This window comes from Echinops telfairi, unplaced genomic scaffold (genome assembly GCF_000313985.2).
Source record: "Echinops telfairi isolate 266 unplaced genomic scaffold, ASM31398v2 ScPeMD7_5;HRSCAF=22, whole genome shotgun sequence".
NCBI lineage: Eukaryota > Metazoa > Chordata > Mammalia > Afrosoricida > Tenrecidae > Echinops > Echinops telfairi.
The window spans coordinates 39,653,406-39,666,600 of NW_022103901.1; the positions used below are offsets into that span (position 1 = coordinate 39,653,406).

Consider the following 13,195-nt stretch of genomic DNA (forward strand, 5'->3'; position numbering starts at 1 on the left):
GTTCTGGAAGGCCAGGACCACCTCACGTTGCCACAAGTTCCTCATTTTTGTCTAATTCTAAGGCAGAGGGCACTAATACAAAGGAGACAAAACAGATTTCCATGACTATTAAAGAACTGACCGAGTTTGTACCTGTCCTTGGCTTTTTCTGGGCACCATCCCATTCCAGAGGAAACAGCTTGGGCTCTGTCTGTCCCCTTTCCTCCAAGCAGCAGAGTGATCATTGGGTTAAGTTGACTGGTGACCCAGAGAGGCAGGGACGCTTCTGCAGCCTCAGAACCGTTGTCAGAGCACCGTGAGGGAGAGGACAGGAAGGTGTAAGGATGGCGTTGGCAGCTGTAGAGAAACTAAAACACCTCTAAACCCCAGTTAAGCCCCTGTTGATATTAGTTGCTCAAGTTAGTTCCGAATTATGGGGATCCTGTCTGTATCCAACCGAAGGAAGCCCGGCCAGTCCACACTGTCCTCACAGTGCTTGCTCTGCGGAAACCCATCGTGGGTGCCACTGTGTCAACCTGTCGCAGGGAGGGACCCCTCTTTTCGCTGACTCTTACTTTACCAGGGATGGGTCCCTCCTCGCGTCACGTCCAAAGTAGGTGAAACTACCGTATATACTCGAGTATAAGCCGAACTTGAATATCAACCGAGGCACCTCATTTTACCACAAAAACTGCATTAAAAATTTGCTTTAAAAAACTTCGGCTTATACACGAGTATATGCAGTAAGCCTCCCCACCCTCACTTCTAAGGAGCATTCTGACTCCTTCCACCGAGACACACGTGTTCTTAATTCAGGCAGCCCACGGGCTAGTCAGTATGTTCGGCAACCCCATCACTCAGAGCATCATTCTTCTGTCCTTCACTGTCCAGCCAGCTTTGTGTGCAGATGAGGCAGCCACGCAGACCATGGCTTGGGTTAGGAGTTCCTTTGTCCTTAAAGTGACACCTTTTCTTTTGAACACTTTAAAGAGGGTCTTAGGCAGCAGATTTGCCCCAACAAGTTATGTCCTCTGGCCTCCTGACTGCTGCTTCCGTGGACATTGAATGTGAGCTGGAGGGAATGCAGTCCTTGACAACTGCCACCGTGGCTCGCTTTGTCTTGATGCTGCTTGTGGGACCAGTTGTGAGGAATGTTGTTTCCCTGAGGCTGAGGTGCCATCCGTTCTTGAAAGGCCATCTGTGACCATCCTCAGCGAGTGTTTCCCTCGCCTTCCTCCAATCCTGTGCAGCGGGGCTTTTCTGCGTCTAGGTCAGCTCCGAGTCACCTGCTCAGCACACAGATTGACCAAGCGTGGAGAGACATCGGGTGCACAGCCCTGTCGCACACCTTTGCTGATTTTAAACGGGGTTTAAACGGGGCAGTAGCACCTTGTCTTATCTGAACAACGGCCTCTGGGTCTATGTGCGGCTTCTGAATGAGCACCAGCACGCGTTCTGGAGATTCCGTGTAGCCTCTTGCAAATCAGAACAGTTCCGAGTTAGACAGCATCAAAATTGGATGGCAAAGCCACAAATTAACTTTTCATGGCAGTCAAACGTTTTTGAGGCAGTCACATATGTGGTTCGAGAGAGAGAGAGAGAGAGAAAACACAGTCTACTGTGGCCCTCAGGCCGTCTCTCTGGTGTCAACCCCACGGCATGGCTTTGCCTCTCAGTTGCAGCTGGAAGGAAATCAATAAAGCAGGATGTATTGTTGAGGGTTATTACGTCAGCGTGGGGCGGGGGGAGTTACTTAGTGTCCTCCACTGTTCTGTCAAGGTGCTAAATGAAGCGGCATCTGGAACTCACTGGGCTGGATCTCAAACGTTCCCAGAAGTGCCAGCTTCCCCCCTTTTGGAGGGTAACAGGAAAAGATGTGCTTCAGGCACAAACAATTCATCCGATTCTCCAAGCTTGGATCAAGCGAAATGTTTGCTCTGCAAGTGTATTTTCCCAAGGCTTCCTTAGAAGCCAAGGCAAGGCATGCAGACCTCATGGAATGTAAGGCCTGGGTCCCCCTAGTAGCCCCTTCAGTGTAGTATTAGATTAAAATGGCGAAGGGAGGTGTAGGGCCAGCCCCCACCGCTAATCGCGGGTTCAATAATACTACTTCTGCGTTCAGTAATGCACAATTGTACGGTTGAGATATATAAGTATTATATTAAAGTCATCGAGAGCGTGAGAGATTACAATAATACAGTTGGACACATTACATAGTAGCATTGCTCACCTCAGCCCAGCTTGGTGGTCCACGTGGAGAGAGGGGGAAGGGAAAGGAGGGCAAGGGAAGAGGGAAGAGCAAGGAGCTTTCAGAGAGAGTCAGAGAGAGCTCTATATTGCTGACCCACAGCTTATATACCTTTTGGGGCATGCCAACCCACTAATTACAGGTAGAGACATACGTCACAGGAAGGGGTTACACTATAGGTAACACAGTAATGAGAGGGTGGTCTAGGGGGTGGTCTCTGGGTCTCCATAGGAACCATTATCAGTAGGGTGAAAACTCTGCCTACAGGAGCCTGTCCATTGTCCCCAGAGGCAGGGAGCAGGCCCACCCCTGTGGTGGGATGAGACAGCAGTCGGGCAACAGATTGCCCTCAGGGAAGGGAATGCCTGCGCATCTGACCTCCCCCCACACTTCAGATCCGCTGTCTGCCCGCACCCAGCACTGAGTAGGTATGGTGCTCACTCCAGCTTCTTTCCCCCCAACCTCCCTCCCTCCGTGCCTTTTGTGTTTTAAATTCAAAAGCATTGCCCTGTCCTCCTTGAGAGCTCTGCTTCCTGGGCTTTCCTGGCTTGCAGCATGAACTCACTGTCAGCCAGCTGCACAGGCTGGGCTTCAGGCAGGGGCAGCCTCTGTCTCCCCTTGCATTCTGTGACCAGCCAGCCCACCTCCTGGAGCTTGAGGGCACAAGTGTCCCTAGGTGACTGTAGTTTTCTTTATGTCTGGTCTCTTTCTAAGGCCTGTGTTTCTCCGAGTGTTGCATGTGTCTGATCCAGGGTGGCAAGGAGTCACAGGAAAGTAATGGCCCCATGAACATTGCTCCATCCTCTCTCCATTCCTGCTGATGGTGCCCAAGAAAATGTGACCGTTTGGGGTCTGTTTGTCCTTACAGCCTTTTAAGTGCCTGCTCTCTCCCCTTTCACCCAAGACAGGCCAGGCCTCTGGCCACAGGGAATCCTTGGGTGGCTCTCAGCAGCCTCTGGTAATGTAAAATCTCAACCCAATGTCCGTTTTGTTGTTGTTGTTGTTGTTTTTAAAGATTATTAATAGTTTTATTGACTTTTTAAAAATCATTTTATTAGGGGCTCATACAACTCTTATCACAATCCATACATACATCAATTGTGTAAAGCACATTTGTACATTCATTGCCCTCATCATTCTCAAAATATTTGCGCTTCACTTAAGCCCCTGGCATCAGCTCCTCATTTTCCCACTCCCTCCCCACTCTTCCCTCCCTTAAGAACCCTTGGTAATTTAGAAATTATTATCTTGTCATATCTTACACTGTCCGACCTCTCCCTTCACCCACTTTTATGTTGTCCGTCCCCCAGGAAAGAGGTTATATGTAGATCCTTGTAATCGGTTCCCCCTTTCCACCCCACCCTCCCAGTATCGCCACTCACACCACTGGTGCTGAAGGAATCATCCTCCCTGGATTCCCTGTGTTTCCAGTTCCTATCTGTACCAATGCATATCCTCTGGTCTAGCCAGATTTGTAAGGTCATGATATTGGCGGGGAGGAAGCATTTAGGAACTAGAGGAAAGTTGTATGTTTCATTGTTGCTACTCTGCATCCTGACTGGCTCATCTCCTCCCCGAGACCCTTCTGTAAGGGGATGTCCAGTTGCCCACAGATGTGTCTAGGGTTCCCAATCTACACTCCCCCTCATTCACAATGATATGATATTTTTGTTCTGATGATGCCTGATACCTGATTCCTTCGACACCTTGTGATCGCACAGGCTGGTGTGCTTCTTCCATGTGGGCTTTGTTGCTTCTGAGCTAGATGGCTGCTTGTTTACCTTCAAGCTTTTAAGACCCCAGATGGTATATCTTTTGATAGCCAGGCACCATCAGCTTTCTTCACCACTTTTGCTTATGCACCCATTTGTCTTCAGTGATTGTATGGGGAGGTGAGCACACAATGGTAAGATTTTTTTTGTCCTGATGATACCTGATCCCTTCCACACCTTGTGATCACACACGCTGGGGTGCTTCTTCCATATGGGCTTTGTTGCTTCTCAGCTAGATGGCCACTTGTTTACCTTTAAGCCTTTAAGACCTCAGGCGCTATATCTTTTGATAGCTGGGCACCATCAGCTTTCTTCACCACATTTCTTTACGCACTCGCTTTGTCTTCAGATCTTGTCAGGAAGCTGAGCATCATGGAATGCCAGTTTAATGGAACAAAGTATTTTGAGTGGAGCCCCAATGTCCATTTGCTACTTTAATACTAAACCTATACATATATGCACATAGATCTATTTCCACATCCTCTTATATAACTATATTTACATATGTACATGCCTTTATTTAGACCTCTATAAATGCCTTTGCCTCCTAGCTCTTTCCTCTATTTCCTTTGACTTTCCTCTTGTCCCACTATCATGTTCAGCCTTCATTTGGGTTTCAGTAATTCTTCTCGGTTATGTTACCCTTGGTCACACCCTACCAGGCCTCCTACACCTTCCTCATCACCTATTTGGATCACTTGTTGTTCCCTTGTCCCTGGGTTTGTTAACACCACTTCCTTTCCCCTAACCTCCCTCTCTCCCATGTCCCCCTGGAACTGTGGGTCCCGTTGTTTTCTCCTCCAGATTGTTCATCCAGCTTATCTTATTTAGACAGACCTGCAGAGATAATAAAATGCACAAAAACAAGACAGAGCAAAACCAAGCAGCAAAATAAAACAACAACAACAAGCCAATGACAAAAAACAAAACACAACAACAAGAAAAAAAAGCTTGTAGTTAGTTCAAGGACTGTTTATTGGCCTTTAGGAGTGTTTTCTGGTCCAGTCTGATGGGGCGCCAAGGCCCGGCCCCAAAGTCGATTTTTGGTATTCCCTGGGGACTCTTGCTTTGTTCCCCTTGCTGTTCTGTTACATGCCCTTAGTGTTTTGCCTTGGTGTGGTGGGATCAGGTCGGGTGCAATTCCCACACTGTGTCGCCAGTGTTGTCCCCTGTAGGGCGATGGGTCAGTGAGGGATGTCATGTCTCATATTGGGGCCGGTCATATGGTCCTCTCTGTGGATTGACTACTCTGAGCGGGAATATCGTCCTCAAGGCTTGGTGGGCCAAGATGTGCTCCACAGTTTTGTTGACTTAAAATTCACATATCTTACCATTCATTTGTTCAGGCATATATATTTTTAAATCATTTTATTGGGGGCTTGTACAACGCTTCTTACCATCCATCCATCCAGCCATTGTGTCCAGCACATTTGTACATTTGTTGCCATTATCATTCTCAAAACATTTGCTTTCTACTTGAGCCCTTGGTATCAGCTCCGTTTCGTTTTTATAATGACTGTCAGTTTGGGCAGGTATGCGGCTTTTCCATTTACAAGTAGTGGTAAGGAATGTACTGTTAAGTTATTGACTTGAATTTGCTTTCCAGAGAAGAGTGAGATAAGCTCTCATATAGGCAGCACCAAGCAATGGCAGGGAATCAGGAAGGATTTGGGGTAAAGGTGAGGGACCCTGCTCCAAGAGGCCTGTCAGCTCAGCGGTCTCTCTCGAGAAGGCAGCTCTGCTGACATCTTGGCCCTTTCTTCCTTCCAGGAATGGATCCGGAAAAATTAGAGCGAATCCAGCTCCCAGTACCAAACGAAGCCGAGAAGACCACCTACAACCATCTCCTGACCGAAAGACTCATCAGGATAATGAATAATGCTGCCCAGCCAGGTACCTGGGGATTGTGGTCTGTTAACAGGGTATTGGGATCAGAGGGACCAGGCTGATGGACGGGCCACAGGACACCAGGGCCTGAGCCTTCTGGAAATCTGAGCAGATTTCACCTGCTCCCTCCACCAGGAGACACTGTGTCTCCTGGCCCCAGCCCCTTCTGCTTGCTGCAATTCATGAGACGCCTCCCTTTTTCTTGTTGGTTCTCTTATCCCTCCAGACCAATCCCTGCCCAGCCACTTTTGTCCACATCTGCTACCCCCCTTTACTGGGTTGCCCAAGACCATGGGGAAATGTACCAGCCGAAAGTTAGAGTGAGGGCAGGGAGTTGGACTGTGGGTACTCTGAGGAATAGGAACCAGCCCCAGTGTTTAACCCTCCTCAAACTGTCTCTGAGGTTTGGGCCAGCAAAGATCTACAGCTAGAGCATAGGGCTTGGAAGAGTAGGAGGGACGATTGTGCACTGTGTTTCTCAACCAGGAGTGACGTTGCCCTCCTGGGAACGATAGACAATGCCAGGAGACATGGCTGGTCATTTTACTAGGGGAAGGAGGTTCTATTGACAAGTCGTGGTCCAAGGCCAGGCGTGCTGCTAACCATCCTGCAGTGCACCCACAACAGAGAGTGTTCTGCACCTCGGTGTCAAAAAACTGGTGTGGATTTTGTGTAGTTCCAACTTGAACTTGATCTGTGCCACAGTCCACCTCTGGCCTTGTAGTGGGGGGTGAGATTGAGCTTCTCCGCCATCTCTTTCCACAGATGTAGCCGGTGTGATTCCCATGTATTCCATTTGTGTAGCCACCTTTCATGTTGCTAAAAAAATATATTTGCAATGAATAGGTTGTTGGTCTTGTATAATTCTATCACATTATCTCAACTCGTTTCTGTCCCCATGGCCATATTTTCCAACTACTGATCCTTCTCTTTTTTGTTTTTGTTTCCAACTTTCACATTCCAAGGCACTAATAGTTATCAATGTGTCTTACTGCATGTTTAGTCAATTTCAGACTACCGAAGTTGGTAAAATGTCAGTTTCTTATCTGTCACCATAGTGGTTCGTGCACCATAGGAAGTGGTCTTGTAGGCATGCGGATATTAACCTGATCACTGACAGCGTGGTACTTCAGGGTAGGTCTTGAAATATCCTTTTGGACAACGGCAGTGATGCCATTCCTTTCAGTTTGATAATCCTGGCTAGTAGACCATGTGTTTGTCTGATTGAGGATGGCCGGTCCAATCCATTTCAGCTTGCTAGCACTTGGGATATTGCTCTTTCAGCCTGAGCCCGTCTTCTAGCACTATGATCAGACAGTGTTTGGCCGCTCTTCAGAGGTTTTCCCCTGGCCGGTTCTTTCAGCTGTAGATTGCCGAGCCTTTGAGTCTGTTCTAGTCTGGAATCTCTGATGAAACCATGTGTGACCCTGTGGTATTTGAAATACCAGTGGCATCGCTTTCAGAATCACAGCAATTTAGAAACCACCACAGTACTTCAAGTGGACAAGTTCCCATGGTAGCTAAAGAAGTTAAAACAAGTCCCTGTGAGCAGTGTATTGCCTAGGGCACATCAGCTGCAAAAGACCTCTTTATAGTGATGAAAGCAGTTATGGCACATGGAGGACTAAGCCATGGTGTTTTTAGTTGCTTCATATGTATGCTTAAACTGGACCATGAATAAGGAAAACCAGAAGACAACTGATACATTTGTATTATGGTGTTGGTGAATAATACCACACGGGTTACCAGAAGAACAAGCTTAACTGATTTGGAAGAAGTGTAGCCAGAATGTTCCATAGAAGAGAGATGGCAAGACATTGTCTCACATATTTTGTGAGTGTTATCAGTAGGGCCCAGTCCCTGGCTAAGAACATCATGCTTGGTAAAGTCAAAGGTCAGCAAAAAAAAAAAAAGACCTTTAACAAGATAAGAGCGACAGTGGGCTCAAGCATGGAAAGAGCTGTGGGGCTGGTGCAGACTGGCAGTATCTCACTCTGTCGTAGGTCGGGTTCTGATTTCACACCGATTTGGTGGCACTAGCAACAACCAGGGTAAGTGGTGCTGAAGCTGAAAAAGCCTGTTGACAAGGCAAGCCCGTTGTAGGGAGGGCACAGTCAGCGAGCGGCCTGCCCAAGGCAGAGAGGCGGACCACTGTGCTTAGGAGCACGGAGGGCACAGACAGAGCAGGAGTGGGTTGACAAGGCCACACCTAGAGAAACCTTCAATAATCAAAGGTGTGGGCTCTAAGTGGTGGCCAGCACCAAAGTGGCTGCGCTGGGGACTGTGTGGAGGGAGGGGCCTGGTGATGACGACATTGTGTCGCGTCAGTGGTCTCCAGAGCATCGACAGGTATTTGAGGATGCATTCATCTGACACATGTTTACTGAGTGCCTCCTATATGCCAAGCACTGTGTCGGAGGGACGGAGACACCAGAAGCCTGAGCCAGTGGTCTGTGGTGGCCTTCCATGCTGATGCCGGCACGGGCAGGGCACCGGAAAGCGCGGACGTCTGGGGCTCTGTGTATTCACAGATGCTCTTGAGGAGCAGACAGAAAGGCAGCCCGAGGCGAGACTCACCAGGAAGCAAAGTGGTGGGAGTGTGGGGTGGAGGATGACGGAGGCCTGGGAGGGTCCGTTTCTGCCTAGGGGTGCACGGGGTGGGGTGGAGCACATCTCTCGGGGTGGTGGCTGAGGAGGCCGGGAATGGGCAAAATTTCTCAGTAGAGCAGTCAGCTGGCCTGAGAGAACACCTCAAAGACATCGTGTCCTTCTCTAAAGAGGAAGTCAGGCAGGTCGGGTTGTCTGTCAGCTGTGTGCAGGAGTAAGGGGCTTGAGGCCTGGCCCCCTGGGTTCTCTCGGGAGACCTGGCCAGTGGGAGAGGCAGCGTGAAGGAGGGAGAGAAAGTCTGTCTGGAGAAGCACAGTGTACTTCCCTCCAGGCCACAGGAGGGGTGCTTGAGTGTGGGGTACCAGCCCTCACAATTGAACGGGTCGGGGCGGTTGTGTAATTGAGGGGTAAAATTAAAGAGACATCAAACAAGGTAAAGTATGTAATTATTCACCTCAGTGACGGCCATGATCTCAGCAGCCAGGTCCTTGCAGAGCGGGAATATATTTCTAATCACGGTTTATGTACATTTAGGGGACGTGCAAGCCCCCCTGATTACAGGTAACCACATACATAACAGGAAGGGCCGTACAATAGGCATACACGTGACAGGAAGGGGATGAGATAGGAGTATTCACGCAATAGGAAGGGGCGGCACTAGGAGTACACATGTGACAAGATAGGCAGACCCTAGATTCAAGATGGCAGCCTAACCTTGGTCCTCCTAGAATTGGTTTGACCTTGCCTCTGAGGTCTGACCCTGCCTCCACTATCCTGATGAGCAGGGATTGGGCCCCCCCTAGGGTGGGATAGACTGTAGGGTCTGACTCCTCTAGATGGCTGATAACCCTTAGGGAGATAACCTCTGAGCAGCTGACCTCCAAGTGCGAAGTCATTTACCATGTGTTGCGAGCAGCGTCTGAGGTTTGGCATATATTTGGGGGGACAACCTGGAGAAAACATTTCTGTATCCCACACTTGAGGGAAGTGCTGTGGAAGAAAGCATTTCCTGGCTGGCACAGGCATTGGGATTGTGTTTGGGACCAGCAGGCGGAAAGCTCTGAAGAACCCAGGGAGGGTGTGTGACTGTGGCCAGTTTAGCAGAGCTGGGGTGGGGTGCGAGCTAGGACCCACCTCCTGCGTCCACGGTGGCCTCAGGTTGCTATCATCCTGAGACCATTTTGTTTGTGCAGAGGCTAGGGATTGATTCCCTCTTCTCTGCCATTCCTCACCTGCCGTACAAGGCAGGCAGGGAAATTCGTGGTGGGTGGTAGTGTGTCAGCCCTGGAGAGACTTCCTCCTGGAGCTGCCGAGTCCCATGGAGGAGTTGGCACCAGAAGCAGTGACACTTTGGTCACACTGTCACAGTTGCTTCTCCAAGAGGTGCCAGGTGTGGTGAATCTCTGGGTTCAGGACCCCAGAATTCCACCTTGGCCCAGCGGAGAGGCTGTCTGAGCACTGCATTGGTCAGGATGTGGTGCACTTTGACAGAAACCCAACTCACACTGGCAGAGACAGCAGAAACACATGAACATGCATGTCAGTTTCCCACTGGTTTCTGGCCTTGGGCACAGCTGCACCCAGGGGCTCAAACACTGCTTTCCAGGCTTTCTGCCTGTGGGCTGCTGTGTGGCCGTCTGCATGGGCGCAGTTACTACAGGCCGCTCAGCTATCCTTGGTCTCTAGACTCACTCCATGGGAGACTTGGGTTTGGGTGGTTGGTGGGAAATAGGACTTGCAGCTCTGTCTGCAGGGTGGGGCGGTGGCTGGTGTGGACCAGAATGCTTGTGCTCCTTAGGACCCTCATGGCCCTGCCCTGTCCTGTCCTGTCCTGTCCTGTCCTGTCAGCCCAGCACAAGGGTAGACTCTGGTACCGCCACTTCCAGCCAATTGTGGAATGAGCCTAACCGGTTCTGCCTGGCGCCCTTCCTGTCCCCTACAGAATCACTGTGACCAGGGCTTGGCTGGGGGGTGGGGAGGGTGGGGGGTGGAGTGGGACCAGTGGTTCTCTATAGCCAAGTGGGGGAGGGTGCCTTCCCCAAAGACAGAGAAAGTAAACAAGTGGAAACAACCCTCAGCTAGACACTTTCCGAGCCGCCAGTTCCCATCCTGATTCCCGGTGGCCCCGTGTGGCCTGAGTAATGGAGTGCCACAGAGTGGCAATGGCTGCTTTTCTGCACTAGGTCACCAGACCTTTCCTCTGGGACACCTTTCCCTTACAGTTGAGCTCGTTGTCCAGTGGTACCCCCAGAAACTCCAATATTATGGGTTATAGTTTTCTTCTCTCCCCTCCCCCTAGTGGAGGGACTTCTGGGAAGTATTTGGCAGAGGCCCTTTTAATGGGGGGCTTTGAATTGTAATTGACGAGGAGGGGGCTAGTATGTGGGGCTCCCGCTGTGTAAGCAGAGAGAGACTGTTGAAGGGGGAACAGTGGGAGGGCTGGCCCGAGCTGACCACAGTGTGCTCTGCAGATGGGAAGGTCCGGTTGGCCACACTGGAGCTGAGCTGCCTGCTCCTGAAGCAGCAGGTCCTGGCCAGCTGCAGCTGCATCATCAAGGACGTGCACCTGGCCTGCCTAGAGGTGAGGCTCTCTCTCTGCCTGTGTGCCCTCCGGAGGTGGTGGGGACAGCGCTAGGGGCCTGGACAGGACTTCCTGCAATGAAGGGCTATTTGAAGCCCCATGACCTGCCGTGGCTTCTCTCAGTTATGTGGCTCCTATGGTGGGCCCCAGAATTTTTCTTTCTGTTACACTAAGTAGTATGTACACACACACACACACACACACGTCATGTTTTCAGTTGCTGTATTGTTTTCCCTCTGGTTTTCCATGTGCATTTTAGAAAACGGAGACCATTCAGATGAGTGACATGCAACAAATATAGTTAGTGATTTGAGGTGGGTCTTTCTCTGCATGTACATGCCCATGGGCCTGGAAAAGTTTGTGGACAAGAGAATTAACAGATAATGGAATTTTCCCATTAGCTCTGTCAAGCCCCCTTGTAAGAGTGGATGTGCACACATCCAGTTTGTAAGCACATGTATGCATATATGTAGTGTGCATGTGTGTGTATATGCACACACAGATAAGTTTATTTGTATGTGTTTTATATATGTATATGTATATAAATATATATAAGTACACAAATACACAAATGGATTTTCTTTCTGTGAAAAGGGCGTGACGGTGGCTGCATTTCATAGCACGTCCTGCCCTGCGCCCTGGACCTGCACAGCCCCCCTTCTGGTCACACGGTCTGCTTCTCCTTTACCCCTTGGAGATTGAGCGCACTCCCTCACCCGTTTTCTCTCAGTAAGAGCTACCTAGCACACCACAGCTGCCAGCCATCATTTGTTTTTTATCTGGAGTCAGCTTCACACTTAGTGATGGACTGGCCGCACCGGCCCAACACCCCCAAGGCTCGCCTCCTTCACGCTTGTCTGTCTCTTCTTAACAGGGTGCCAGAGAAGAGAGTGTTCACCTGGTGCGGCACTTTTACAAGGTAACTGGACAGTGTCACCCGGCTGTGTGAGCAGGGCAGTGCCATCTAGGTCTGGACACTTCAAGGTCATAGGCCTTGAGGAGTGATTTCTTTCTTTCCCCCCCCCTCCCCCGCCCACACACACACCAGAGGTCCTGCATATCAGCGGGCCGGTGACCGACATGGAAGCATGTGTGAGGAACTTTAAAATGTTCTCAGGCGCTGCATGAGGAAGTGATTTCTTGTTGAGTAAAAACACGCAATTTCAAAATCTCCAGAGCAGCAGTCTCCATGTTGCCCGTCAGTTAAAGTCATCATATATGACTATCTATTTATTTATATAGAAATCACAAGTTTTATACACAGATAAATTGTCCACAATAAACTTCCACATGAATATAAGCACTGTGTGCTTTCTAGACATAGGAATTCTTTATGAGTAAGACATGTGAACATGTGTATGAATTACATTGTAACTACTCACTCTATACGTATTTGCTAAGAAATCTCCCTTCAGGCTTCTCAGCCTCATTTATCATGGAGGCTTTGTCTCTGGGTTCCAGGTTCTTCGTTGTAAAATATCCAATCTTGATGGTTTTGTTTGGCTCATACCTTAGTTCTTAATGCATTCTTAGGCAAAGCTCATCATTCATAAGCAACAGTGGATTAATCCATATTCCAAATAGACCTGGTCTCTTGCCCGTCTCTTGGCCTGCAGGTCAGACTGTTTGGCGGCAGTTTCCCCCAAGTATGGCTGGCGTAGGGCCACTGGAAGAAGAGGGAGTGTGGCTTGCCCTTCTCTGTTGTTCACCTGGGCAGTCATCACAGTGTCCATACAGGGATCTTTCAAAGCCACCTATCCACTGTGGTCAGGCTTCACCAAGAGGAAAACAGGTCATATCATGTGAAGGGCTCTGATAACCCCTCTAGCTTCAGCTAGTGGATGTCCCCAGATGAGGGTGGCACCATTACCCATTGTCCCTTAGACTGGAAATGCCAGCCTTCCAGCCCCACTTAGCTTCCAGTGGGGACAGACATCCTTCAGGCTGGCTGGAAAGGAAGCAGTCCCTATATAATTTTACTTGGCACCCTTGAGTCTCTGCAGTGGCTGCAGCAACAGCTGGACATGGCAGTGGTTGTGAGGCAGAGCAGGGCCAACAGCTGGACACGGCAGTGGTTGTGAGGCAGAGCAGGGCCAACAGCTGGACACGGCAGTGGTTGTG

General features: G+C 49.7%; 1 protein-coding gene across 8 annotated transcripts in view; it reads left to right on the forward strand.

Moving 5' to 3' along the window:
• CLEC16A (C-type lectin domain containing 16A) overlaps positions 1-13,195 on the forward strand; it is a 197,043-nt gene that overhangs the window by 81,896 nt on the left and 101,952 nt on the right. For all 8 annotated transcript variants that reach the window (XM_045285553.1, XM_045285560.1, XM_045285563.1 and 5 more), the window contains 3 exons: positions 5,770-5,892; positions 10,965-11,074; positions 11,949-11,993. In XM_045285553.1, coding sequence (XP_045141488.1) covers positions 5,770-5,892; positions 10,965-11,074; positions 11,949-11,993 — 278 coding nt within the window. The remainder of the gene's footprint in view (positions 1-5,769; positions 5,893-10,964; positions 11,075-11,948; positions 11,994-13,195) is intronic.